This window comes from Struthio camelus, chromosome 8 (genome assembly GCF_040807025.1).
Source record: "Struthio camelus isolate bStrCam1 chromosome 8, bStrCam1.hap1, whole genome shotgun sequence".
Lineage (NCBI taxonomy): Eukaryota > Metazoa > Chordata > Aves > Struthioniformes > Struthionidae > Struthio > Struthio camelus.
Window position 1 is genome coordinate 25091814 of NC_090949.1, and position 27933 is coordinate 25119746.

Genomic DNA, 27933 nt, shown 5'->3' on the forward strand with positions numbered 1-27933 from the left:
TGAATGTGGATTGATTTGGGGGTAATAGTTCTATGTGAAATAGCATATAATGTATTTTAATTCAGTGATCTAATTTAAGCAGAGGAATTTTTGAGTAGCCGCATCACAGATGGCATAGTAGCTTATCTTTCAATAGGTCTCCTGTTATAACCCATAAACTTCACTCAACAAGCTGAGTAAAACATTTTATATATATAAACTGACTCCTAATTGTGTGCTGACATTTGTAATAGTGCAACAATCCCACGGATCTTTCTATTTTATTTGGCAAAGTGCTCTTTACAATATCATTCATTCTCTCCCCCCTGAGATATATAAAGGTTTAACTGGAGCTTTAAGATACACTGCACACAGTCAGAGAACTCATCAACAGCCAGCCAAGCTCTTTATTACTCCTTCGTTCTCTGGGCTTATGAGAAGTGCTGTTAATTCAGCAGGTAGCACCCTCACCTCTGTCCCAGCGCTGCCGGAGCGATGGCCCTGATTCCTCTCGCACTCGCGCTGCACTAAGGCTGCAGGAACTTCAGTGAAATCTTCAGTAAACCTGGTCTTTGTGAGAGGAAAAGGAAGCCCTTTATCTTTTCAATGGTAAGTGTTTTTTCTCACTGTAAAGTAAGTGCTTTTTCTATATTGAGGTTATTAAAAATGTCAGAGCGCACCTTGCAAGGCCAGAGACATTCTACTTTTATGGTCAAATTCCAGTTTGAATAATTACAAGAGCCAGTTAAGAAAGACACGCGTGTTCAACAAAAACAGGGGCAATGTTTTCATGAAAACATTTCCTTCCATGCTGTGTTTTCCCCACCGCCTCAAACGCATATTTGTTCTCTCCTTTCATTCCTAAATGTCTATGCGCTGTTTAGCAGCCATTGCATTTCATCCCAGAGGTGGCTGCATTTCACAGCGGATAAAAGAGACTCTTTTATAAATAGTAAAGTTAATTATTTCATCTTATTTCTTCATTTCCACCAAGATTAGCTGTTATAAATAAATACATTTAAAGTCATCAAATAGTACTGCCTAATTTCCCATTAGATTCATTCTCTACACTTCTTTTCCATAAAATCAGACTCAGCTTTTTTATACAAAGAGGGCACATGATTTTTAATTCCACTAGGATTATGTCTTTGGGTCAAAGCATAATTGCCTACAATAAACAGAAGCATAAAAGACTGACTTGGAAATGGTGAGACAATATGCTGGACCTGTTCAAAAGACATCTGGTGCCCCAGTTCACTGATAGCGTTGCTGAAGGGCATTTGTTTTCCCCTGCTATGTGAAAATTCAATTTCCTTTGAACTAGGGGGAAATCGTATTTTTATTGACAAAAGGAAAAAGAAAAAGCAGACAGATACCCAATTTTGTGGGTATAACGCACAGCATCTCTGGCCTTGCACATGGTGCACTACTGCTCTTAATAAAATACTGCTGGTCTTAATTTCTTTAGACAGCAGCCAGATCTAGGGAGCCAAGGGTGTATCTGTGGGAAGACCAACGGAGAAACAATTCCAAATCTTTGCATTTAGAGTTTGCCTCGGGCTCTAACTATTATTCAGCAGAGCAGTTTGGCAGGGAAGGTATTACATTTTGTAAGGTAAGAAAGGGCTTCCACTCCCCCACCCTGATGCCAGATGGAGCCAATGAACTACAATTAAAGTAATGTTTACTCCATTCACACATGAACTGGCAGACTATAACCTACGGGTGATGTGTGCCCAGCACTGCTCTGGAGAAGTATGCACCGAGCTTTTCAGACCCTGGCAGACGTGCGCCAAGTACCCCCTCCTCTGACACCCCCAGCTCTAAATTCACCCCCCTCGCTGCAGCTACCTGCCAGTCCCCAAAACACCACCAAGAAGCTCTGGCAATGCTGGTGTCCTCCCTACATCTCCTGGACGCTCCTCTTGCACTGACTACACGTGCCTTGCACACCTGCCTTTCTGATCCCTCAAGGTTATTCCCACAAAGCGGGTAAATGCCTTTAAATCAGCTTTAGAGCAGCTGTGAACAGCTGGAGCAAGGAAGGCAGCCTTCTGGGGCTGGATCCCCTCAGTTCAACCGTGGCACAGCTGGGGCAACACGTGAAGCTCCCAAAAGCACGGGAGGGTGAGAGGGATTCAGCATCCTCAGCTGCTGTGGGGCAGCAACCTTGCCCTGGGCTGCCGCAACCCAGCAGCGCCTCCGCGCCGGCGGAGGGGAGCCGGGGCCCACGCGCCGAGAGGGCCGTAACGCCGCCAGGACTTACCGCAGGGGCCCCGGCCTGGCCGGTGGGTGCGCTCTTGTTAACAGCTCCAGCACTTGTGAGCAGCAGGAACAGCAACATTAAGAGCTAAAATCTGCTCAGGACAGATGGGAAGCTTAATTCACCCCTGGACGGCAGACTCTGCAAAAGGTTCCTCACAGACGTAGGTCTGAACAGGCACCGTGAAATACGGTCAGGCATCAGCCGAAGGTATTTGACTTCTCTGTGAAGCCAGCTTCTTTTCCACCTCATTCCCTCCAGCGGGTCCGCTGCTCTGCCTTCCTTCCCACATCCCAAGAGGGAACCCGTAATGATGCGAAGCGCCAGGTAGCTTCCCAGCACAGTCTACAGACCAGTCTAGCCCAGCTACAGCTCTCTGGGTCTGGCAGGGTGGGATTGCCAGGGCAGGACCGACAGTGTGACAGCGAAAGCCCAGAGCTGTCTGCACCCTCGTGTTGCACAACTATCGATCCGCTGGTGTGAGAAAGGCTGACCAGGTGAGTTCGGCAGCAGAACAAACCACGCACCTCTCGGTGCAGATACTCTAGGCAACGTTATGTATACCTGTCAGAAAAAAAAAGACATTCCCTAAAACAAACACCTTTGCAAACAGTCTTTTTCCCATTCTCTTAAAAAAATGCAAAAAATGTAGTCTGCGCCCAATACTCTAAAAGCTGAGAAAACCAGACGTCACTGTACTAACAGGAGGAATATATTTCAGTGGAAAAGGCAGTCCGCTAAAACTGCCAGCTGTAATCACATGCTTAAATCCACAACGCTGGGACAGGTTGAATGTCCCACTCGAGTTCAGTCACCGCAGAATTAGTATAAAGCAATATCAGCCATTTCTGAACTTGATTTTTGCACTGGACAGATCCCAGACAGCTTTGTACAGTAATTTCACCCCAGTGAGATATATCAAGACATTCCTATACAAAAGTGAACTCTAATACTTCTAGGAAGTTTGTGGGACTTCTGTATAACAATTTAAAGCTTGCGGACATTATTCCCTGTAATTAATTCTGTGGAGAAAACCTTACAGTTATCACTCCTACACTGTGAACACATACTCCAGCTATCTGGCCAAACTGCTACAAACTGCCTGGTTTTTTACCTCCTCTCTCACTCGCTTTTCCACCAGCGTCACTTTTTCCTCTGCGCCAGGGTGGAATTCATTTTCAGACCCAGGTTTTTGTTGCCAGAAATAAATAATTATTGAGAACCAGAATGGCAACCAGATTAAAAAAAAAGAATACAATATAGCACATGAACTTTTTGCCATGTTAAGAATAAGAAAGATTCCACCTCTGTTTTGCCTTTACCAAAACCTTGAAACATGTACAACAGGATGCTGAATGACTGCACACGCCTATTAGATATGATGCATAGCCAGAGGTCACCAGAGCTTCTAAATAAAATTTACCTTATCTGCCTTTGCTAATGAAGAGTTAAGTGTCTGGGTCAGGCATCTAGACTCTCTTTAGTCTCTCCAGAGAGAGGGCAGACAATTTGCTTCATCTATCTTAGACAGCTCTTTTAGAATAAAAGGCTTTTTGGAGATGCTTACTGAAAACTGCCTGAAGGGAGGTGAGAGACTTATCTAAACCAAATACCTCCAGGCTGCCAACATTGCCAACTGAAAGTCTACCTGCATTACCTGAGATTTTGCACCTCAGCCTTATGTCATTTCAATGAACGTCTCTATATTTTATATGACAAACGATAAGAATAAAAATTCACTTAACTACATTTAATTTAAGCCTTTTGTTTTCACTGGGTTTGGAGCTCTTGCCTGCAGTAGCTAACTCATGTTACATTAGCACTCTTTTTCAAGAAGCTGCACCCTATGACATGAAGGGCCTAAAAAGTTTATGGCTGTATTCTGTAACACTAAAATCAAAGAATCCAAATCAATGCTACAGATCACAGGATGCATCCCTGGGAGTTTCTCACTATTAAAAAAACATGTCTCATGATCCATCTTGTAAATACACACTCAATCAATTTTTAAAACATATATTGCTCCGAGAGTGTAGTGATGGCCAAGGGAACGGCACGGATGTCGCTGAGACATTCCTTCCCAAATGTCTCCCCTGAGTGAAAGATATTTTATTGAACTGACATGCGAAGCTATCAAGACAGGGGTTATACATACCAACAGTTTTTTAGTTATAGCCAGAGTCTTATGTAGAGTTGTCGACTAATGTTATGGCCAATAATAATGCGAAAAGCTGATTCTGTGAGACCAGTACTTTTATAATCCATATTGGGGGGATCACACGAAGAGATGCAACTTATCTTTACATCATCTTCCACACAAAGGCTTATACGTTTTCCTCTGATAGATAAGCTAATGGTCCAGCAAAATTTGACTTATTTTCCAAAATGTATTTAAACTATGACGAAAAACAGGCAATTCTATTACCCTTGTTATTACAGGGGTAATCACAGCTGATCTTTTAAGAATCAGACCAGAAGGCCGACAAAAAAAAACAATCCATGAATGAAACCAACCCGAGCCATTTTGATTTCTCCTCTTCTGCTGCCATGCACAGAAACAAAAGAAAGGAAAGCATTTAAGTGTGAGATAGCAAAGGCTGCTGATCAGACTTCTTTGCATCCAAAGGGCATGAAACACAGAAAAGAAAAGGCCCTAAACTGTTGATGCATGTCTGCAACCCACTCAGTCCCACTCAGCGCTAGTCTGTACGACTTTTTAAACTGTAACACTGTAAGGAAATTTGGAGTTCAATTGTACTTTAAGTAGAGACGGCTCCCCTAGGAATTAGGAGAATCAATTACTGCATATTAGACTCTTCAGATACAATTTTTGTGTGAACCTTTAATTTGAAACGAACAGGCTTGGTTGTCAGTAGAAAAGTCTGCACTTTGCCACTTTTGCCTTTAACAGTATTTTCTCAGACGTTTCTCACATGAGATACTCTGTACCTCTTGTCTTCCAACCCACTCCTTCCGTTCATTGCTTTTGCACATCAGAGACCAAGTTACGCTTTGGAGTCTCACTTTTAGAGCACTGAGTACGCAGTATACGCTGATACTGCAGATTTCTTTAAAATATTTTAAAACATTACTAAATTCTAGAACTGTTTCCAGCCTTTTACCTGAGAGACTTAACATTGAATGTAGATTACTGCTAGGTTAGCAGTTTCACCAGTCCCTGGTGTTGGTTCACGTACCTCACGAACGACCCGCGCATGCAAGTTGGACTTGCAATTTTTGTATAAAAGAGAGAAGCTGAAGCCCGGAAAAGCAGAGTTACAGTGAACTGGGACTGATGCAAACTCACAGAACTGTAAAAGGACTACACCAGGGTTCGGTGCATGACGTTAGTCCATCGCTTTTGTGGGCGCTTGAATCATTCAAGCTATTTAAAAATAAGCTAAGTTCTCAGAGAGTAAGAAGGATTTAACTTGTCAAAGCAGATCAGGAATCTAATCCCAGTATGCAGCAACAGAAAGTAATTACTACTAGATGGCCAGCTCCACGCAAGATGAATTGTTGGTCTGTAGTTTGAAAAGGCAGGGAATGTCCATACTGCAAAACTATCACGCCTCTCAAAGTACATATTGTGACAGGCTGAAAAGGAATGAATGGGCAGAGAATGAGCATTAGAAGCAATGCTTTTATATTTAAAGTACAGTATCTAGATATTTAAATGCCTCTTTTTGCTATGATATTGGAGTACCTCACTTTTCTAAATGGACAAGATACTCTGCAAAAACTGAATCATCAGTATGTTCCCAATATATCCATCTCTCATTTACCTAACAGCATTTCATAATATTAAGTTACCTGCAATACCAGCAATCATACAGAACTTCATAATCATATTTAGCAAAAACCGCGCAAGAGATTTAGACAAATGGAAAATCTCTGTTTTTTCAACTAAGTAAAACACCCCAACATAGCATTCCAAATTCCACTTTCTAGATACTTTCCACTTTCTTCTCTTTGAAGAGAGGAACCAGCTCCTGATACAGCATCCCAATGAAGCAACTCTTTCCGTTAATAAAAGTGCAGCATGAACTGACCTCCTGACTTCAGTTGGGAAGGCCTATGATAAAACCAGATTAAAGATAACGCTATTCAGACCAGGCTTGGATTTACTGGGATTTGGTGGCAGTGAGGAGAGAGGGAGGAGAAAGTAAAGGCTGGCTCAGAAGGCTGCAGCACTGTTCAGTGCACAGTCCAGGTCCAGGGGAACTTGCAGCATGCGGCAGCGCAGCTTTCCCAGCTTCCCCCAAAGGAAAGCTGGGATCCAGCTCTATTAATGCCATCTGGATGCCACTACAAATGCATCTGTGCTCTCCCAGGTTGCTATGCTGAGCAAGAAGAATAGCAGCATATTGTGGGCCATTTTCATCAGGTTTTCTTTAGCTAATTTCATTCATCTCATGCCATAAGATCACTCCTAGCAGCCCAGAAATGCCTAATGAAAAGAGAAATAACTGTGTCTGATTCCAGTCATGCTATTCTAAGGGAATTAATCGGAGTCATCATTACCTTAAACACTTCCATTCAGAATGGTTTTTATGATGAGCTCAAGAAAAGTAAATGCCATTTCAAATAGCTACCTCTATATATTAAATCAAATAAACTGCTGCCACTTTTTGGCTATAATCCTGTTATTGCTTACAGCCATTTCTAATGCATATGAAGAATGATGAAGCAGGGCTATTTAACAATTTTCTTTGATGGGCAGTGCTGACTGCTGGAAAGTGGCAAGAATGGATCTGCTCAGATGCAGAGCGCTCCAACACATCTTGGTAAGATTCCTGCCCAAATCTAATGATCACCTCTCTCTCCTGAAAAGCATGATCCTTAAACAAGTCTCAGCTGAGCAATACAATATCTTTGCCCCGAGGCCAAGAGGCAAGAGTTGTGCTGAGTCATACAATACCTTAGGAAACGTGCAATTTCCAGTGAATTCCACTTAGAAAGTTCCACTTTTTTTCCATTTTTAAAAATGTCTTTGACATGGATATGCTCACCATTTGCTCAAGTCTCTCTTCCTGCTTAGTACGAGCTTAGGCGGGCAAGAATACACCTTTGCGTTTAATAAATGGCAGGGTCACACATCAGGAGCCAAAGCTGGGAGCCTATAGTGGGACCCCTGACCAAAGGATGCATTCACAGCTCTGCCATAGACTTGCAGGATGATACTTGTGCACGACTTGATAAACGAGTCTGTGCATGAGTTTTACTATCATGAAAACGGGAAAATTAAAGCTGATTTGGCTTCCTGTAGTACTTTAAGGTCTGTGGATGATATGCACTATGAAATGCTAGGTACTATTAATGAAATACAACTGGAGGAAGAATACTGATTTCAATCTTGTAAATGGGCTGGGAAACTATCCCCCTATTTAATAAAACATTGCCTAAGGCCAGTAGGAGGTTGTCATCAAGGAAGAGCACACAGATGAAGCATGGCAGATTATATGTCTACTGTAAATTTGAGCACAGAAAACTTCTTTGGAGACTGCAAACCATCTGGATAATATGAAATGGTGCCTAAACATCAGCCACAATCCCCAATTCCCTGAGCCTCTTTGATGCTTCTGTCTGAAGAACGTGGGACTTCTCCCACGTTGGGCTTGCACTCTGGGCTACGCTGCGGGGGCACCCCGCTCCCACAGGGGAGGCTAAAATGTCCTGTCTCCACACCAGCCTTTAGCATATACTGCTACATGCTTGGAGTAGCAAAGCTACTGACACTTCAGCATGCTAAGAAAAAGTGAGGCACGATATTCCGAAGCGAATGAGAGCATCAATGAAACCGTTCCCACCAGGCAAATAAGGCCTGGAAAATTAGGCAGAACTTCCTAAAGAAACTGTCTACGACTGTTTTCAGGTCCAGAAAACAAACAGGAAAAAAACCCAAAAGCAGAGAAAGTCATTTTTCAGTCAAACTGACCAGGTTTCAAGGATGCTTACCAGCATTTTTGCAACAACATTTCACTACGTTTTTGCTCAAACTGTTTCCCACCCGAGGAACAACTTCAGAAACAGAGGAGCAGGGCTTGCTGAGATCCACATGTTGCGGTGAGAGGAGATGTAGCTCTGAGCTTTTTCCACAAGAGTGGGCAGGGCAATCTGTCCTCAAAGGGCATATTTACAGGAAATCATCAGAGAGAAATTTGTGGTTTCCACTTTCCTGATTGGGGCGGATGGTACTGTATGATTGCTATTCCAGGTCTTCAGGTTTCCTGCTGTTTTCAATACTTTGCACTTTAAACTGTCTTACAACTGACTTTGTTTGTTTGTTTTTGTTTTTTAAAATTCTATCCCTTTAACTAGTTAATGCTTTTGCAGCCCTTTCGAAGTTGTAAAGCACAGCAAATTTAGCAACCGTTCTTAATAATCACTTGGACAAATGGATCCAGAAAATTGCATATTGATGGAAGGAGTTTATGTTCTTTGCAGTCAAATATTTTCTCACTAGTTTCATGCAAAATTGCTTGGCCAAACAGATTTTCCCAAGGCTCTCTCAATAATGAATGTAACTTTCTTTTGTTCCTGGCTCCTCTCCAAACCCATCAGGAAAGGGTGAAGCATAATGACAGAGGACGGTTGTCTCCTGTAACCCTCTGGGACTGTTTCCTCTAATGCAATTGTTAGAAAACGAGCAGTTTTCTGCCAGGAAATAAAACAAGCCATTTCCCTTCCAAGTAACACTGAAAAGGTCTGAATGCTGTAGAGCCTGCTCACTCGTGCTACATTAATTTTTAAAAGAATCAATTTTGTAATCTTTCAATTATGGTTTATTATAATCATAATAATCACAGAGAAACCAGTTTTTTTCCTTTGCTAGTGCTGGTGGCTGTCATCAAACCACTTCCAGCAATACTGAAGACACCTGGACTAATAAACCAGGCATTATTTATTTATACTTTAGTTTTACTTATTTAGAACCATACTAAATATCAACTCCCTTAGCAGTTGGTGATGTTGCAAAAACTAAAAGCAAATGAATTGTATCGAAAGCACATAAAGACCTAGAAGTCACTGCCAGTCAGGCTATCTTCTACTGTCATAACTGAAAGGTATTTACAAAAAGCCAAACGAAACCAAACAAAACTTGCTCATTGCTAAGATGAGGGAACATACGGAGTAAACCTCTGGATGAATACCTCTTGTGTTGGCAGCTCGCAGAAAGGCTGTCGTAGCTACAGTCAGGCAATAGCAAACCAGCTTACTTTGCTTTTCAAATTGAAACCATTGCACTGAGGGGGTGTTTGGTACACCTGAGCGAGGACCTGAAGCATTTGTGATAGCTCACCTCACTTGGTGCAGTGGACTGGGGCATGCACCTAGCATGCTTTGCAGTGCTGTAATTAATAGGTGGTAGGGCCTAAATATCCACTAGGTCAAACAAATGCTTGCAGCTGCATGTATTAAACTTCCTGGGTATTTTTTAATCTTTCTTTTGGTGTTTCTGCAGCCTAGAAACTCGGGAAACAGTATCTCCCCACTGCATGTCACTTCAAATCCATGTGTTTGTGCATCTAGTACACACACACACATGTGTTTGTGTGTGTGTGCCTGTGTGTGTATAAATTGCCATATAACAGCTCCAAGCCTATATCAACACTCACATATACAGAGCTACATACTAATGAAACTGGGAACACATGTTGCTCATACAGTAGGTCACGCAGAGCTTAGCAAGTAACAGCATGATCACAATGGGCTTACATTATGTTCACATTTTAAAAAATCATACAAGAAATCAGTTGGTTTTTGATTAAAATCTGAAATCCCCACTGTTTTAATTCGTGTAATCAACAACCATCAATAAATAATCAAGCACAGCTTCTACATCCCACTGTGATTTTTTTTCTTTTTTATGTTTTAAATAAAGGACATATTGACTTGGGATCTGCAATCTGAGATCAATCTTTCAGGTGTTCTGTTCCAGCATTCAAGTGAAAGAGCTAGGGAAAGGGAAAGGCAATGGGAATGGGAATGGAAAAGGTAGCATGAGAGAGAGCTGTTCCTCATCAGCTACATTGCAGGTCAGTGAACCATTTGAAAAGAGGTTGTGCTGAAAATAGGAGGTGTGTTTGAGGCAATACGTTTCACAGTAAAAGGATAAAAGGCTGAGAGAAGAAAGCTACATATATATATTTATATTAACAGAGTTGCATACAATGAGGCAGCAAATCAAAGAGAAAAAATGTGAAGAATATTAGTAAAGTTATGATAGAGAAGGAGAAAAAAATTGAAGGAAAACAAGAAACATGCCAAATGGGAACTAGTATCGCATTAAAGAGAAACATGTACAAGGAAGAGTTTGTGACCAAAATACATTGACAGCTTCACAGCCTGTGATTTCAGTTAGCTAATCCGAACGGAAGAGTCTGAGATGGTGGAAAAGAGAAGGAGGCACAAGAATGGAAAACCTTCAGGAACTGCTTGAAGCCAGGCCCAGGCCTCATGCACAATGTGTGCCTTAGTGTGTACCAAGCTCTCCTGACATCCAAACATCAAAGACTCGCAGAGTAACCCGGCGCTGAACAGCACCATGCAACCCTGCACAGTTCGGCTCACAAATTCAACCTGCCTTTTGGTTCAGTGGAACGGAAAATTAAACCCTACCCTTGCAAAGATACTAGACTCTGAACCATCACTGCCTGGGAGATGATCCTGTAGGTGGACTTCACCACCCCTGGCCTCACTCTCCACAGCAGCACCCCTACCCTAGTCAGGCTGAGATGCCTTAACCTTCCCTTTGTCTGCGGTCAGGAGAAGCAGAGAACATGATAAAGGGACAGAAGTCCATAATCCCTTCCCCTTGACTGGAAAGACTTCTCCATCTCTGCGGCAGGGAAGGCAGGCTGCCATGTGCCTCCGGTAGCAGAGAGGCTCCCAAGTGTATCTACGTCTCTGCTCACCCCCCTTCTATCTCCACCTTTATTTCCTAGTCCGGCCTAAAGTACTCCCTGGGTATACAGGGAACGGGGGCATTTGGGCAGTGGCTGAAAGAACAACAGAAAACCAAGCATTAACTCATTTGCTCATTCAGTAAATAAAGAAATCAAAACACTTGTTTCTCAAATGTATGCTTTTAACATAAGCTAATTAAAAATCACACTGCTAAACCAAAAACATTTTCTGTTGATGTCATTTGGTATAATACCTATAAAAATCAATGCAATTACATTTTTAATACCTAGTTCATAACTGCTTTACTTGCATCTCTCAGTTCTACTTTGGAGTGATATAGACTAGATGAGGTAATTCCCACCTCCATGAGTCTGGTATTTAAAGGTAACATTCAACCACGTTATTATATTTGGAAAATAAAGAAAGTGTTAAAAAAATGGGGGGTAATCTTACTGCATCTCTAAAAATCAATGTAATCTGATCTGGATAGACAAACGCCAAAACGTCTTAATTGTAATCAATTTCTTGCTGTTAGGAGTATTTGAGAACTCTGTCTATGCATTTCTGAACTAAGCACTTTCAACTTTGAGCTCAGTATCCCAAAATACAAAATGAGAGGCTTCTATATCCATTACAAAGCACACAACTGATAGAAATAGAACAGCTGAAAAAAAAGTGGAAAACGTTTTTTCATATTTGTTCTCAAATGTTCTGCCTCTGTATACAACAGAAAAGGAACTTGATCATGTGGCTGAGCCGACACTAAAACAAAATTGCCACAGATGATAATGCATCTATTTTTTAATGTTTTTCATTCACCTAAAGAGAGAAGATTTATATTCTAGTGATTGATTCAAAGTCAGGCTACCTTCATTTTTCTAATACATCAGTGGTAACATACTGGCCTAAAATTTATTTTGCATTTTTCTTCGATGCAATCACGTCCAAGATGTGACTACTTCTGGTAACTTCCTTTCAGGCTAATATAAAAATGTTTACAAACTTAACATTTGATACAAAAGAATTTGTAGCAGTTGCTTTTAAATTGGTCACATTTCCAAGAACATAAAGAATGGACACAAACTTTACTGAAATATACAAATTTACAATTCCATGCAAAATATTCCCTCTTTACAGGAAAGGCAGTAGTATTGCTAAAAGTAAGTAGATATCAACTTCCCTATTTTCATTAGCTATTAACATTATGTAAAGATAAACTAAAGTATAATGACCCTTTTCATTATCACTTAATTGTTATTTTAATGGTTACATTATGAGCAATATAATACTGTACATATTTCCTCCTTTCACATTAGTGGGCAATTATTTTCAAACGCTCTATTATAATCCACCCACAGAGACCAAATTATTAATGCCGCCATTTTAGTATAATGGTGACCATGGCTTTGAAATCAATATGACAGCTTCGGGGAAAAATGTAAAGTAATAATGAAGAAAATATTTATATAACATGCCAATCTCAGTCCTGCTACACAGGCAGACGGAGAAGCTTCAAAGGAAATATTTGGAATTGCTCTTGCTAATGCCACCCTGAAACCGGTCAAATATACGTGAGGCCTGTTGTTACAATTTCAAAAACAGAGGAAGACTTTAAGCGGTCCAGAACTGAAAGCTCAGAAATGAAACTGAACTATTATATCCAGCCTTCCCTGGATATAATATCCCCAAGTAACATCCTCTACCATAGCCAGTTGCCTGAAATTCTTTCTTCCACACTGGTAAGGAGTGAACTGGCCTTATGTATTCACCCGTTCACCACTTCTCTTCTAACCAAGCAAAGCAACGTAGCTTGGCAGAAAGCCACTGGTGCTTAGTGTAGCTTAGACAAGTCTAAAGCTAGAGGATAGCTCATGCAATGTTAAATTAAGCTCCATATCCGCAAGGCGCTCCATGAGCGAGGCCCAAAGTACCTCCAGCAGTGAGAAGGCTCTGGGATGCGACTGCAGCTGAGAAACCCTGGCAGGATCTGCACAGCAGAGCCGAAACCCAACTCTGTTGAACACCATCCTTTCTCGGAAGAGCAGGAAAAGGCAACTTAAGAACATGAAAAAAGCCTAGAGGAGTTAAGGACCACTGCTTCCTTCTACTCCAAATACAAAGCATGTTTCAACAGTGTCATCACTAATATAAAATCGGAATAGTGCACACAGAGAGAAGAAAATCTCTGAGCTCCAGCAAAGGCACAACTCTCCCTTGGTGAAAGAACAAGCTACACATGATAAACGTTAGTCACATTTCTTTATGCACTAGAGGAAGCTGTTGAGACAACGCTGAGATGGATAGACACAGGATAGGAAAATACATAGTGAACGCACATTTGAATACATTTGAAGTGAACACACTGAAGAAAAAAAAATTTTTAGAGGAATTCTGCTTTACAAATACTCTTCAGATGATTTTCTTTCCCTAATATTTTGATTGATTGCAAAATGTCAAGAGACTACTACCAATTTCATGTGGAAGGAAGTGCCAGAACATTAACGTGTTTGGCTGAAAACAGGTTATAGAGCAGCAGAAATTGGTTCCAGTGTGTTGTTCCAGACCATTCCAAGCCCAAATTAGCACTGTAGGAGACTGAAATGCCTTCACGGTAAGCATACAAAATTCAGAAAGCCCTATAGGCATGAAATTTCTGCACAGCAAGAGCTGCTGCTTTCCCCCCGTGTCCTTTTCTCAGGGAAGTCAAGTTGTAAAAAGGGGATAAATATTCCTTGCCTCACAGAGGCATTCTGAGGCTTAAGTGATAACTGCAATATTTTTGGAAATGCTCTCATGGAAAATGTCTGGGATGCTCTCTGGAGACAGGAGCGCCAGCATCTCTAATGAATGTACTTCAAGGAAAACTCTGAAACAACATATGGGGAGGCAACTGAACAGAGACCACATATTTCTGACACTTACCCTTTTTTTATTGCTAAGATAAAAGCATGCCGTTTGTTTCTGAGGATTTCATCTGCTACTCTTCCTATTCATTCTCTGTATCTTATTCTACAGTAGTGACATCATTTATAGCAACTTTTGAAGTTTTGCACCAAGTACGGTGTTTGCAAGTTTTAATGAGTCATGCAGAGAATGTTTATTAGGCAGGCAGTTCATGCCTTCTTTCTGTAACCAGTATGACCATAGCACAGAGCATATGCTTGCTGGGTTGACTGACTCTTGAAATTTAAAATAAAGAAAAAGATGTCTCCAAAGATCAGGATGGGACAGTAACAGCAAAGGTGCAGAGAACAAATATGGGCATTTAGAAACCTTTGCTTCTACTGTAGTTGCACTTCTCCTGAATACTAATGCACTGCATAGGGTTTCTCACCACACTGAGAAACGTGTGGTGTCCCTGGCATGGAGAACCAATTACAGTGAATGCTACTATAAACTAGAATTGCTTACAAAATGTTGAAAATGGAATGGCTGAATCTTTGCACACCTGAGTCAAAAAATGTTCCCTTTCCCCCATACTAAGCCACCTGCTGGTCAATACCCAAGACATCAAACTGTCTGAGGATACTCCTCAAGATTCAGAGTAAGTCCCCACAGATGCTGTTACATTTTTCCAAACTGTTTTAGCTTCCAAAACCTGCTGAAGATGTGAGTGTCTGAGTAAAACTGCACATGCTGCTCTTGTGCATACTGTTCTTTAAATGTATAGCTGCCCACCATTAAAAGCTCAGAGAATTTGAGTATTACAGGAACCGTATAGGATGTAGTCAGTGACCGTTTTCGAAACACAGGCTGTACAACATCAAGTTCTCGGAGAAGCACCATTGTGAATCCTGAGTTACCTTCAAAGATGTGCACTACAAATCCACGTGCACACACAGATATAGCTGTACAGTTGCACTGTTCTGAAATTGCAGCTTACCTGTAAGCACTGGGATGCACTGAGCTGCCAGGACTTCTCCCACATTTATCGCTGTCTTGCCTAATTCTTCAGCAGGTAAATGTTCAAGGGGTGCCAGAAAAGTGCTGGCAAATCTCATCTATATGAGCAATCCCAGCGTTGCTCCTGAGAGATATCAGCAATGCTATCTTCACCATAAAAGTTTCAGATTTCACGTTTAAAGGACAGGATGGGAAAGCTGTGTGTGTAATTCCAACAATACCAAACACTGCACAAAGCTCTCATGTCTGGCTTGTCAGGACGAGAAAATGGATTCAGTGGCACTTTAAGAAGATGCGATAAATTAAAAGCAATAGTTGCTGGATTCATTCAAAATGCAAAAATGCAAGGCCAAGAAAAAGTAGATCCTGTTAATGTAATTTTTGACTTACATCATCAAGTAAAAATAAATGACTCCATGGCTAAAGTTAGCAATCACTAAAGAATCAATCGGTTTCTGAGCCCACACAAATCTATATCCAGCCACAGCATTATCACAAAATATTAGCTAATATTGATCTATTTTTAATAAAGTTTCTTTTTACTAGCTAATTAGTGTAATATGTAGTGGGAGCTCTGTTTCTTAACAAAAGTGCCAGTTCTTTGTACAGCATTTACTGGCATGTTAATAAAAAACGGGCTTCTTGTATTGAGTTCCATCTGCCTAATAGATAAAAATGTTCATCTTAATTAGGAAAATCTTCATAAAGTAAAATAAATGCAGTTACTAATGGGCTGCAGGGAATAAATCTAAGACACTCATGAACAACTGATGTTTTATCAGGAAATGGAAGAGCGAGTGCAGAGAGTGTAAACCCCAAAGCAGTTGTTACCAGTCTTGTGATTGACCATGAATAGCAATAGAGGTTGAGGTTTTAAGTGTTTTTTAATGAAAAATCTATTTATTTCATTAAGCTTTCACGCTGTAGACCCTTGTTTTTTTCAGGTAATAAAAGGAGTCTTAACTGACAATGAAAGTATTTAAGTCCTCTATGAATTAAGATGCACAAATCTATTAACCTTTTTTGAAGGAATGACATTATAAAAAGAAAGAATAGAAGTGCCAAGTAATGCTTCAAGAAAAGTCCACAGTCGAGTATATGAAAAATGTTCTCTATATCAAATACACATTTTGGGGCCCACTAATGCTCACAGGTATGGAGAACTTTTTGCTGACTTTTTTGGTGCAATAAACTATTCACCCTAACTATATCATCATAATACAAACTGTATCAAAGAGTAAACGGCAATTCATTTTTGTCCTTAAAAATGCTTAAACAAGCATTTCTATGTCAGTCTGAATCATCATTTAAAGATGCTAATATTCCCTTACTCTATTCATTCTCCTGAAATGAAATGAACGCTTACTCATCTTACAGAATTTTTCAGAAGAAGAATGTTAATGCAAAGCACAGATCAAAAGTCCTTCTCAGCTCCAAAAAATTAACTCTCTGAGGCCAGATTTTAGCATCAACATTTACAACTTCCCACTGAAAAACTGCTTTTTGCCCATGTTGTGCACTCTGGCTAAGATTTTATATTTTTTCTGAATGGCCCTGGTAGAGAAACTAACAAGTCTATGTAAACAAGTGCAAAGGCAGAAGTAGCCTAACTATAATATTTCAATCAAGCCAACATCCAGAAATACAGTGTAAAACTCTGATGATCTGGCCACTGACAGCTTTAATACCTCGATTCATGAAGAATACCACCAAACAATAGAAGTTGCAGCTACCTGAGACTCAGCAAATGCAATTTCATTTCTTCATTTCAGTGGCATCGTTACCAGACTACAGCTTTGTGTAGATTAGTCAGACACATCAAAAACCACATATTAGTTGAGGTGAAGCTGTGATGACTGCAGTCGTCTAACAGTGTCAATCTGAACTTTAGAGGAATATAATTTCCTAGCTCTAAGTGACAGAGATACAATATAAATCTCAAATATTGCCAAAGTAGTAAATAATTAGCGAGCAGAACAGAGCAAAATAGCAAGGCTGAGCACCCACCCAAATTTTGAATCCTGACTCAGTGATCAGAATGATCCATCTCTTTGCCTTGAATGATAAAGCAGCTCTCTCACAACCTAACACACAGCACCATCTGGGCATGAACAGAGGAAACTGAGAACTGGAAGAGAAGCACAAAAGCAACTTTCTTGCTTCAGGATTGTCCAAGATACTAACGAAAATCCTTTAAACCAGTAACACCTTTCTGACTGCAAACACGCAAAAACGAATCCACTTCTTGTATAGAGACATACTCCTATAACTAATCATCTCAATGCAATGGTGCTGAATCAAACTGAATTGTTTGGACTATGAGCATTCATTAGAGACAGTGTGTGTGACAGGTCAGTCGTCTACGGGACCAGTCAGGTTTCTGAACGTCACCTTGTGTCTCTCAATGAGGATTTTAGGAGAACAGAAAACCTCCTCAGCAAAGCTCACCATGCTCTTTTTTTTTTTATTTATATGAAGTGTGACTAGAAACACCATGTTAAGCTGTGCTTAGACCTGTGCCTGGCACACGCACTACTGGCTGTTTGCCGGGGCTCCACGTCCTGCTGGTGCGATGGGATGGTTTGAAATGGTCTGACCACACCACAGGCCCAAGAGGAGACATCGAGCTGTACCACCTATGTGGATGGGCTGTGCTGAGTTGTTAGCATGAGATGCTGGCAGGATAAACACCAACGGAGTCTGCAATCTGGATGACATTAGACTGTCTCACTGATGGTAGCACAGATTTATTTTATCATTGCTTTCTGAAAGTGACTTTTAACGCAGACTGTTTTCTAAATGATCCTTAAAAGACACTCCCTTCTTCCTCATCACCTTCACCCAAGGCAATAACATCCAGTAGCACTGATCTATTTGCTGCTAGTTTTCATTAATTTTACCCTCCCTAAGGGTGGTGCAGCTTTGGTGCCAGCTAATTAAAACCTATTTAGGGCTGTTCAGCGCACTCTATCAGACCAGAATTATCTCTGCTGCTTTAATGAAGACTATAGTTTTCTCTGTTATTGCCAATTAAATGTTGTTATATGATCTTATGTTATAGTTACAATGCACGAGAAAGTTATAAATGACTTTAGAATTGCTTACCTGGATTCAGGTAAGCTGCATTTAATAACTACCCAATGTTTCTTTAAATCCTTTCACCTGACTCAGTACATATAATATACTAAAACATTAGCAAAGTATTGGAAGAAGCTGCTAGCTTTATGCTTCCTCTAGGGAAGCACCAAGTAAAATGCATTAATGAAAAATTGTGAATGTGTGGTAATGAATATTATTTATGTTGAATAATTATTCAAAGCAGATGAACATTCACTGCCTTGAACTCAAATGCTTCACTAATGAAGACCCTCAGAAAGAACACATGTCCCCCAGATTCGTAACACTGCATGCAGGGTTCACTCTCCAGCAAGGACAGTCCATATCAGAGGATATTTTGTACTGCAGGAGAATTGAAAAATGCTTTACTCTGAATTAATAAAATATATTTGTTGGAAGCTCTTTCGGTGCAAATCTCATTTCTTCCATGACCCAATAATAAACACTTTGTCCCAAAGCAAAGCTGTGGGTTTGGAGCCTGCACTCACTGAAGTCAGTGACGAGGGTCCCACTCCCGTGGTGCAGGACCAGAGCTCGTCTGCAGCACAGCAGTGACCACAGCACACACCTGTTAGCTGCTTCCTGTAACATCCTCTACAGTTTGAGCACTATTAGGATGCAACTACTTAAAAGTCCCACTAATTGCCTAAAGAGATGGTACATCAAAGAGCAGAAACAGAAAGCTCATTAAAGGCTTGACAGACCAGAAATCTGTTGCAATCTTAGTATGCACTGGTAGCATAACACTGTACATAAGGATTGTATTTTAGGATCAGACTGAGAATAGATGTGGTTACCTCTCACTCGGTGCGTTTTAAAATATGAGTTGAACTTGGTTTCCTTCCAGGATTTTTTGCTGGGGACATGTTGAAATAGACCTCTGTTCAAACTAATATTGGAAGCAAGAGTTGATGTTTCTCCTAGGAACTGAAGGAATATCTGGCTGAGGAACCTGAGTCTCTCTCAGCATCATAATAGTCTGGCATAATGCGTGAAACTATTTGCATCACCCACAAAGCTCTTGTGTTTTCCCTTTCCTGCTTCCACAAACACCACATTCCTCTAACAGCCTTATGAACCCCTTTGAAACAGCAGAACGGTCTCTGAAAGATGTTACAGAAAAGGAAAGCTTCCAAACCGAGGTCCTCTGCTTAGTAGGGAACTGCAGGGTATTTTCTAGCGATACAGAAGGTGTTGGCTGGTGACATGTTGATTGCTTCCCTTGTTTCCAGCTGACAAGCTGCACCACTTAGTATTTTATGTAGAAAAGCAGGTGAAGAAAATAAGTGTTTCAATAGAAACAAGGATCTTACCTGATTTCTACTGTGAGAACTGTAGTTTTCTGGTGAGGTGAAAGGGAGGTGCTTGCAAATGCAATGTGAAGTGGATCATGAGGCAGTTTGTTCACACTTTGCCCCTGATGGCCATATGAAAGTTTTAGTTGTTTCAGAGGATTAAGGAGAAAGGTATTGAGCCACTTTGAAGTCAGGCTGCTCAAGAACTTTGTTAGCAAGCACAAGGAAAATGGAAGTTCAATTTGCCTTTGACTTAGAAGGAAATATTTGTATTTTGTTAATTGGGTAATAATAAAACTTTGTGATGCGTTAATTTGTTGAACTGGAGTGCATTAGACTGGACTTGAGGACGCTCTGATGAAATATTTGATAAGAAAAACTAAGATACCCATTGCAATTGGCTGATCTCACAGTAAAGATTTTGATAAAAATGTTGTCAAGTCACCGTGACCTTACTGATTTTACTAAAAGGGAAGTGCTGTAAATATAAACAAATTTATCTTTAGTAATGCAACAGAAGCACCTATGATCATATTCAGCTTGATTAATACGTAAACTAGATGACCTGGATTATCAGAGGGCACTTTTGAAGAATGGTTCTGTGTTTTCTCTACTAACCTCTATTGATCATATGTTAAACCAAAGAAGCTGTGAGAACCTGGACACCTTTATGGCATATAGGAGCTCCCTCCAGTTCCAGAATCCCAGCAGCAGTATGTGCCCACGGTGAATAAGCTGAGGGTCAAGTTCTTCCCTACATTTTAGTGCCTTTTAAAAAAGGCAAAACCAAGTTTTGACAATTTAATAACAGAGAACATCATGAAGGAAGTTTCAGAGAACAATCTCTTCTACTTCAAAAAATTAAATAAAAACTTTGGACTAAGTTCAACTGTTTGTGTATACCTGTATTTTCAGTTTGGTGAGAGAGCTACAGTTCTTGACAGCTGACACCCAAACTGAAATAATAACAGTAAGGCAGAAGAGTGATCCGGAAACTCCCTGCTAGCTAGCTCCAGTGAGTATCTGTGACAGCTTCTTTTTCATGCAAAAACACAGAGGATCCGAACTTTTGCAGATCATCTACAAAATTCTGTGGTTTGTGGACTGAATCCCACAAATCCAAATTCAGCACTAAAAGTGCTAGCCAAAATAGCGACCCTCACACTTCCATCTCTCTTACAGCCTCCACTTGAGCAGCATAAACACACATTCTCGGGCAAGGAGAGTATACCAACATAATTATGGTAGAAACCTAAATCTGTTACAGTATCACTGATAACCTATTCTCACCAAGAAATACAATAATCATTCTGTACCCTGAAGTTGGTGTTTGAAGTAAAGCTAAAGCAAATCTCAGCAGAGGAGAAAATACAATATCCAGAGCTATCCTGAGGCTGTGCATTTAGAAATGTTGTTTGTGTAGGATTATCCTCTTCAAATAAAATGTCAATTTAATCAATAGTAAATTGAGCTGAAAACAACACACAGCTTTTAAAATGTTTCAGGAAGACATCCAATATTTTTGGGACTCAAGCCAACAGAAATGGAAAGAACAGAAGGTAGCGTAGGTGGGGTAAATGGGGCCTAGCTGCTGCCTCATCAAGTGCTTATAACAGTCAAAACCATATAACAATCCATTAAAAACATATCTAGGGACTCATTTAGTAGCTGGCATCCAGCATGGCCTGCTCATGTATCTTTTTTCAAATATTATAATTGCTCTTCAGCAGTAGGACTTACCGGTCTTTTCCTGTTTCCTTCTTAAACACGGCATCACAGTAACCCATGCGCTTTTCTGTTGTCACATAGATTCTGGCAGCTGGGTAGCTGTCAACAGTTTTCTTCAGCATGTTGTACACAATGCCATTTCCATCTTTCCTCATGTTCCGAAAAGGCCCCCAGATCACATAGGCAGTGTTGTTGGTTTCTTTGAAAAAATACTCGGGATTCTTGAGTAACAGAGGCACGCTCGTGTGAGAGACCACTCTTACGGTTGTCCTCTTCCCAACATCCTCCTCATAGCCCTTCGTGGGAGCGTTGTTCATCCTCCATATGCAGGAGGACTTGTCTATCTCAGCTCCCACTTTCTGGCCAGCCATCTGTCCTGAGTTTGAAACAATGGCACAGAGGTCACAGTCTAGTCGTAGAGGCTGCAAGACAGAAAACAAAAATATATGGCAAGTTCTTCTCTGTAAAACATAAAGGCTGAAAATTCATTTAAAAGAAAGATGTCCAGCAAATTGATAGCAATACTTCTCTTAAAATAAATATCAATCCCCATGTGGCAGAGCTGGTGTAAAACTCTACTGCTACAAAGTTCTGAATGCAATTTTTTTTTTCCTGAAAGAGGCAGTAGTTGTAATCTTTTTCTTTGTTCTCCTCTTTGCAAAGTCAACTAGAAAAAGAATTGTTCCTTTTGCTCTCTAAACATTACTCTTCCCACTAGAAGAGAAAACAAAGAAAGAAAGAAGCAGCAGAAAACAGGAGTTAGATCAATGCCTTTTTCTCTTTTAACAAGGTGTCGTCAGCAATAGGAAAAAAGTACCCCAAAATGCTAGAAATTTAACTATACACTGACTATGTTTATGTGTTTGAACGAATAGTTCTCACGCTTGTGATAGGAGTCAAAAAGGAAGTGTTACTCTAACAAGCAATCTGGTAGCATGAAAATCCTGCACTTGGAAAGGAGACATGTATACAAGAATACAGTGCTCTCCCCAAAGAATAGTTATGACCCATGAAAAACAAGGGGCAGAGGGACCGGTGATGTGTGAACTAGGAACGTAATCCCAGGCACAGTGCGGTCAAAGACAGTATTTCCTGAGTGCACTCTATGATACTGTTTCTCCTACATTAAATGGCAATAGGAACAGTTACCTATCTTACAGAGACATAGGGACCTATCTGATCTTCCATTCGTAAAACTATAAACAGCAAATACATCTTTTGTGTCTTTTGCACCAAAAGAATAAGAGGAAATGCCAATATATTTAGGTTGGATTTTATGAACAGTTTGGCTGGCAGCCTGAGCCAAATGAAAACGATATCCATCCAACAAAAACTACAGAAGATGGTCCAGGCTACAGATTATTTACAATTTCGTGCATGGTCACAGACAAGATCTTCTGTCTTGCTCTTGACTGGGAGCCAGTGACTTCAGTGGTATGTCCCTTAAGGATAATTCCTTCATGTTTTTCTGACACTCAGCCTGACAGGATGCTAAGTGCTTTTCTGATCAGCCGTGTGGTTATTTCACTTCAAAATCACACCTTCATTTAGCTGATGGCGACGAATATCCTGGACACGTTTGACTGTGGTAACTCTTAGGACACGGTGGCCAAGAAGACATGAAATTTGCTTGGTAATGGTACATATTATAAGGACATGAGGTAAACATCTGAAGAGAACCAAATTATAACAGCTGAAGTAGCTTATATTTGGTTGACAAATATTTAACTTAACTAAGGTGCAACCTGCAAGATTTCTGCAAGAATCCTAGCCGTTGCAAAGGCCCACTTCTCTATGTGAGTGGTTCCTGAAAATGTTTTTTCTCATTTTATCAGGAGTTAAAGATGCTTGACTACATGCAGAAACACTGGCAATGTTTTATTTAGAGAACATCATGTATTTTTTTATAGCTATTGTAGTTTTAGAGAGCTGTCCTGCCTAGCTCTCTGAAAGCAGAGATGCAATCCCAGGAGATGCAGCTGAACACAGCAGTCTTTCTGTTTACCACTTAGTTACAGAAATCCTCTCTAAGATACTTTATGAGGACATGGCTGGGTGACCTAAACAAATCCATAAACATAACTTACATCCTAACATGAAGTGAATTGTTAAAGCCCCAGAAGATTAATTTATAGCTTTCAGGGTGAACTTGCAAACTAACAAATGCTGAATATGAAACGGCTGGATAGGAAAATGCCATTTTGGTCAAGAATCTGGACCCATTTAAATTTGCCTCAACCTCAGTGTGTTGTTTTTTCATAATACTCTTTCTCCATTAAAATGAAGCTGCTCTCTCAAACTTGGAATTGTTTGATTTCTGACCTTAGTTAGAAATGCATTGCACATTTTCTGTTCACTGAGTGCAACTGTTCTGCTCGAATAAACCAAATACACTTGCTCCTGCAATCGTGTCCCCCAGTTTTCTAGCTCTTTTGTTGTGATTCATTTATCTTCCTCCAATTTATAAAACACTTTCGTAATATTGAATGCCCATACTAGGTCGCTCTTCTTCAGTAAAGAAGAGGCTTAACCTCTCCCAGCCTTATCTCAAAACAAATATTTTAAAAATTAAAGAATAATTTTAGATGTCCTAATGTGCACCTTTCCTAACAGAGATCCCAAAGAAAGTTAAGACAGGACTCAGTGTTCTCTATACCTCTCACCCAAGCCTTAAATACACCCATGACAGACAGTCTACTGACTCCAGCATCATTCATTGACTGCAGTATCTTCTTGCATGATATCTTTCGCAATTTATGAGAAAACACACATCAATACTCATTCATTGAACCTCCACATGGAGATAGCCCAGCAGCTTGTGGTCTTAATTTACAGCTGTCACAAAGGGGACGGTTTCAGTAATCCACATATAACAGCTCTCCTTTTCTTCATTTAACGCAATGTTCCCATTTGCAATTGCACCCTCACTCAGGAACGGCTCTCCCATCACTCTCAGACATGAAAGCTGCTCAAATGTGGCTTCTCTTTCGAGTGACTACTGAGGGAGATATTCAGGGACAGAGGGTCGGGTATCCAGCATGGCCAGAATTGGGAAGCAACAGGACTGTCAGAGTTGCTACTTCCGATACTGAACTAGGACCTGGCTGATGGCTCCTGACAGCACTGGGACTGTGGGACCCTTGAGGAGCTGTAGCGATCTGCTGTGGCTCCCATCACCCCACTTTCTGGCGTGTATGCTACGAACCTCACACGTACATCTCATGTGCAGATATTTGGTTCTTAACATGTTCAAAGTTGCCCATGACAGCCCTAACCAGTACAAGAAGTTGGTCACTTTTCTATTTAACTTGCTGTACTGTTTGTGTTAAGCATGAGCAGAGGCAGAGGAACAATTCTTATACACAGAAACCTGAATACAGAGAGACAGAAACTGGAGAATTACAGAAAACTCACTTTGTCGGTGATCCGTTTTGCAGTTAACAGTAAATATTTACAGGTGTTCGTATCACAAACACCAGGATAGCAATTAAATACTAACCCATCAGCAGCCTAATCGGAGAAGCCAAAGATGGACCCGGCAGCTAGTCCAAGCTGTCTCTCAACCGCAGCGAGGGTCCAGCAGCCGCTAGGTCGGCTAGATTGGCAGGACAGCATGGGAACCTGCACTGTTACTGTTCATGCTTTCTGGCCAGGGAATGTCAATTAAGGGTTTACCTGTACCTCTCACAAGATCTGTGTTTGCTTACATTATAGCCATATAGCTAAAGAAGAAAACAAAGAGAACCATTCACCTTTTCTTCTCTTTTTGTGTATTTAGACACGTATATCACCTCTACACACCACGGTCTCTGAGCTTATCCTTGATAAGATGCTTTTACTCTAGAAAATTATTCATTTCATTGCTAACCAGAAGGACATAAAACTCAGCAGTGCAGTTGGGCATGATTCTGACAAATTGTCCCGTCTTCTTCTTGAATGATACATTGTAACTGTTGAGCAGCACTTATATTTTAATCCGTAAAGAAAATGATGTCTGACCTTCCCATTTCCTGTGCAAGCTTACAGACAATAGAAAAGATAATTAAAATTGTGAATTAGAACTTGCAAAACAGTGCTGCTTCTCTAGCGAAGAGAAATAGCCGTGTAATAAAGGTCACTTATCAAACAGTTCTAGCTATTATATCTTTGCATTTAGCACTGAAGTGGCTTCACAGAATCAAAGGTCAAATCGTTAAATAACAAAACAGCCAGAATTAGAAAAGGTCACGAGCAAATCTAACTAAAAGTAGGTCACAAAACATGATTCAGTTCCACAGAGGAGTTTGATATTTGGAAATTTGGTTACTTTCCAATTTGAAACAAACTCCCAACATTTCAAATGTCTCCATCAAAAGAATGAAACTCCAGCTACAGGATCATTTGCATGTTTGGGTTTCCCAGAGGCACCCAGAGGCCCTTGGGATCTTGCTTCACCAAGTTCCCAAGGGCTGCTGAAGATCCAAGTGGGCATGGTCTCCTAAACCCGTTGGCCAAAACTTCACCACAAACTTTCTGATCTGTCTGAGTCATCGAGGTCTGAAAAACAATGTCGTGATTGACTGGCTACATTCCAAGCTGCAATCTTAGCAGAGACAGCCAAATTCACTCTTTAGCTGGACCAAATCTAGCTCAGGATCTAAGGAGATGTAATTTATACTAATAAAAAGCTGAACTACTCCAGCGAGTTCTTGGCACCGCAGGTTGGTGGTGCACTGCAGAACTCACTCCAACCCGCAACTCTGCTTTACTCTGTGAATCCCACAACTAATCATACAGACAGTTAGGAAATTCAGATTACATTTTCACAATGGCTACTTTAACAATATGATTGTAATTTTGTAAATTGGACACAATGCCCATTCACGAAATAACGAGGCAATTATCAGCAGCTCGCCACATATTAATTTGCTCTTTTAATGTTGAAACAAATGAGATCTTTTCTTATAATCATCCGATTTTAGTGAATCCTAACAAAACTGATTGAACAAAGCTCCAGAGAGACTTTCTTTATTTCAGTGCCGTTTATTCTTCTACTCTTCTTGGATGTCTTTAGAGTTTTAGAGGATACAACATTTATAATGATGCCAATAGGGAATAGATTTTGCCTTTATTCTTCTAGATGTTCTTTGAGGTCTTTCAAATGACAGGTACAAGAGAGGCATTAACCGTCTGGCTTTGTTTTTATTGCTTTTCTCTACTTTTCAAGCAAAAAATGTATTTTAATTTTTCCTGCGTTTCAGTAATGATTAACCAAGCTGTTTTTATCTACACTGACTCATTTTCTTCAGAGCTCTAACTTAGAGGAAAGACTTGCCAGGGTTCTCTGAGAGAAAACTCAGCACATGTAAAGAAAAGAAAGACAGTATTTTTTTCGCTTGTGTGTTCACCCAGCAAGAGTTATCAGTTTAATACAGCACTCAGAAGCACTGCCTATAAATCATATTATGGAACCACCATCAAGCAATGAAAACAAAAACGATTAAAAAAAACACAGGTCTGATTACCCCGAATTTGTGGTGGCGACCCTTTCCCACTTGTGGTAGCGTTGTTTTTTTAATCTTCAGGAGCTGATTTTGGTCCTAGCCCCCGGCATCACATCCCAGTAAACATCTCTGTCTTCATAAAATTTAATGTTTCATACAGATTTTAACATTTAGACATTATTTCAAAATAAGCCCTATGTCAACATGCATCCTATTTCCAAATAGATAGAGTATGATCTGCCTCTTCCTCAGACTGTTCCTGAGACTCAAGTGGCTTGGATATTTTATTTAGATGACTGTCACTGATAGGTATATAAGTGCTAGCAGAAAGTTTTTATTTAGATTGAATAAATTGGAAAGGAGCGCATAGGAGCCACATAATGGGACTAATCTTGCAGGAAGAGACTGAATAAATAAAGATCACTGAAATCCTTTCTAGATACATTGACCCAGTTGTCACAGAACTGCTATTCCTTGATTTGCAGCTCATGTCGCATTTCGTCAAAAGGGCTGTATCAGTCCTTCATTTGCACAGGTAGTTTGTGCATTCTTGCTGTCAATGGAAAAAGAGACAGAAAACGGAAGGAAGCTTGGACTCTGAGCGGATGCGTGTCAAAATCTCCAGCACCATTTAAAATTTTTTATTTTTAAAACATTTTAGTTCTCTTTCTCAAGGAAAGAAAAAAAAAGCCTTCTTAATATAAACCAAAGCGCAAAGTGATGCAGTGTCATCTTTCTCACTTTGAAGACAGTTCCAGTTACTCCATGCCAGCTCATACCTTTTTCAAGCACTAGCAGAGCAAATGCTCATCAGAATGTTGTTGATTTTACTGCTGCTGTTGGGAACAACAAAGGCAGCTTTGAAACAAGGCAAGAATCAAGTACATCTCATGTTATTCAGAGCTGAAAAGTAAATGCCTCAAATATATGTGAGAAAAGTCTGAGTAGCAACAGGGTCAAGCATACGATCTACAAAGAAGAAAGCAGAAAACCAGGTCTTTTTGTGTATTTTCTTCCTGAAAAGTCAGATAATTTCCCTCTGATTATCTTATAAAACAAAGTTCTAGTAAGGATAGGCCCAGGTCGACCAAAATATTTCTTTCAGTTTTTTAAATCATATTTAAAGAGCTTTCTAAAATTGAATGAAAATACTCTTTCATGTGACAATTATGCTGCATTATGGAAAGATTAAACATAGCAGTTCACATTATCAGAGTAGTCTCTTCCCTTTTTTCCCTTCTTCCCAAATAAAACC

At 40.3% G+C, this 27933-nt stretch overlaps 1 protein-coding gene across 6 annotated transcripts in view; it reads right to left on the minus strand.

Annotated features, from left to right (window-relative positions):
• ST6GALNAC3 (ST6 N-acetylgalactosaminide alpha-2,6-sialyltransferase 3) overlaps positions 1-27933 on the minus strand; it is a 246240-nt gene that overhangs the window by 55882 nt on the left and 162425 nt on the right. For all 6 annotated transcript variants that reach the window (XM_068952793.1, XM_068952794.1, XM_068952790.1 and 3 more), the window contains one exon: positions 21208-21617. In XM_068952793.1, coding sequence (XP_068808894.1) covers positions 21208-21617 — 410 coding nt within the window. The remainder of the gene's footprint in view (positions 1-21207; positions 21618-27933) is intronic.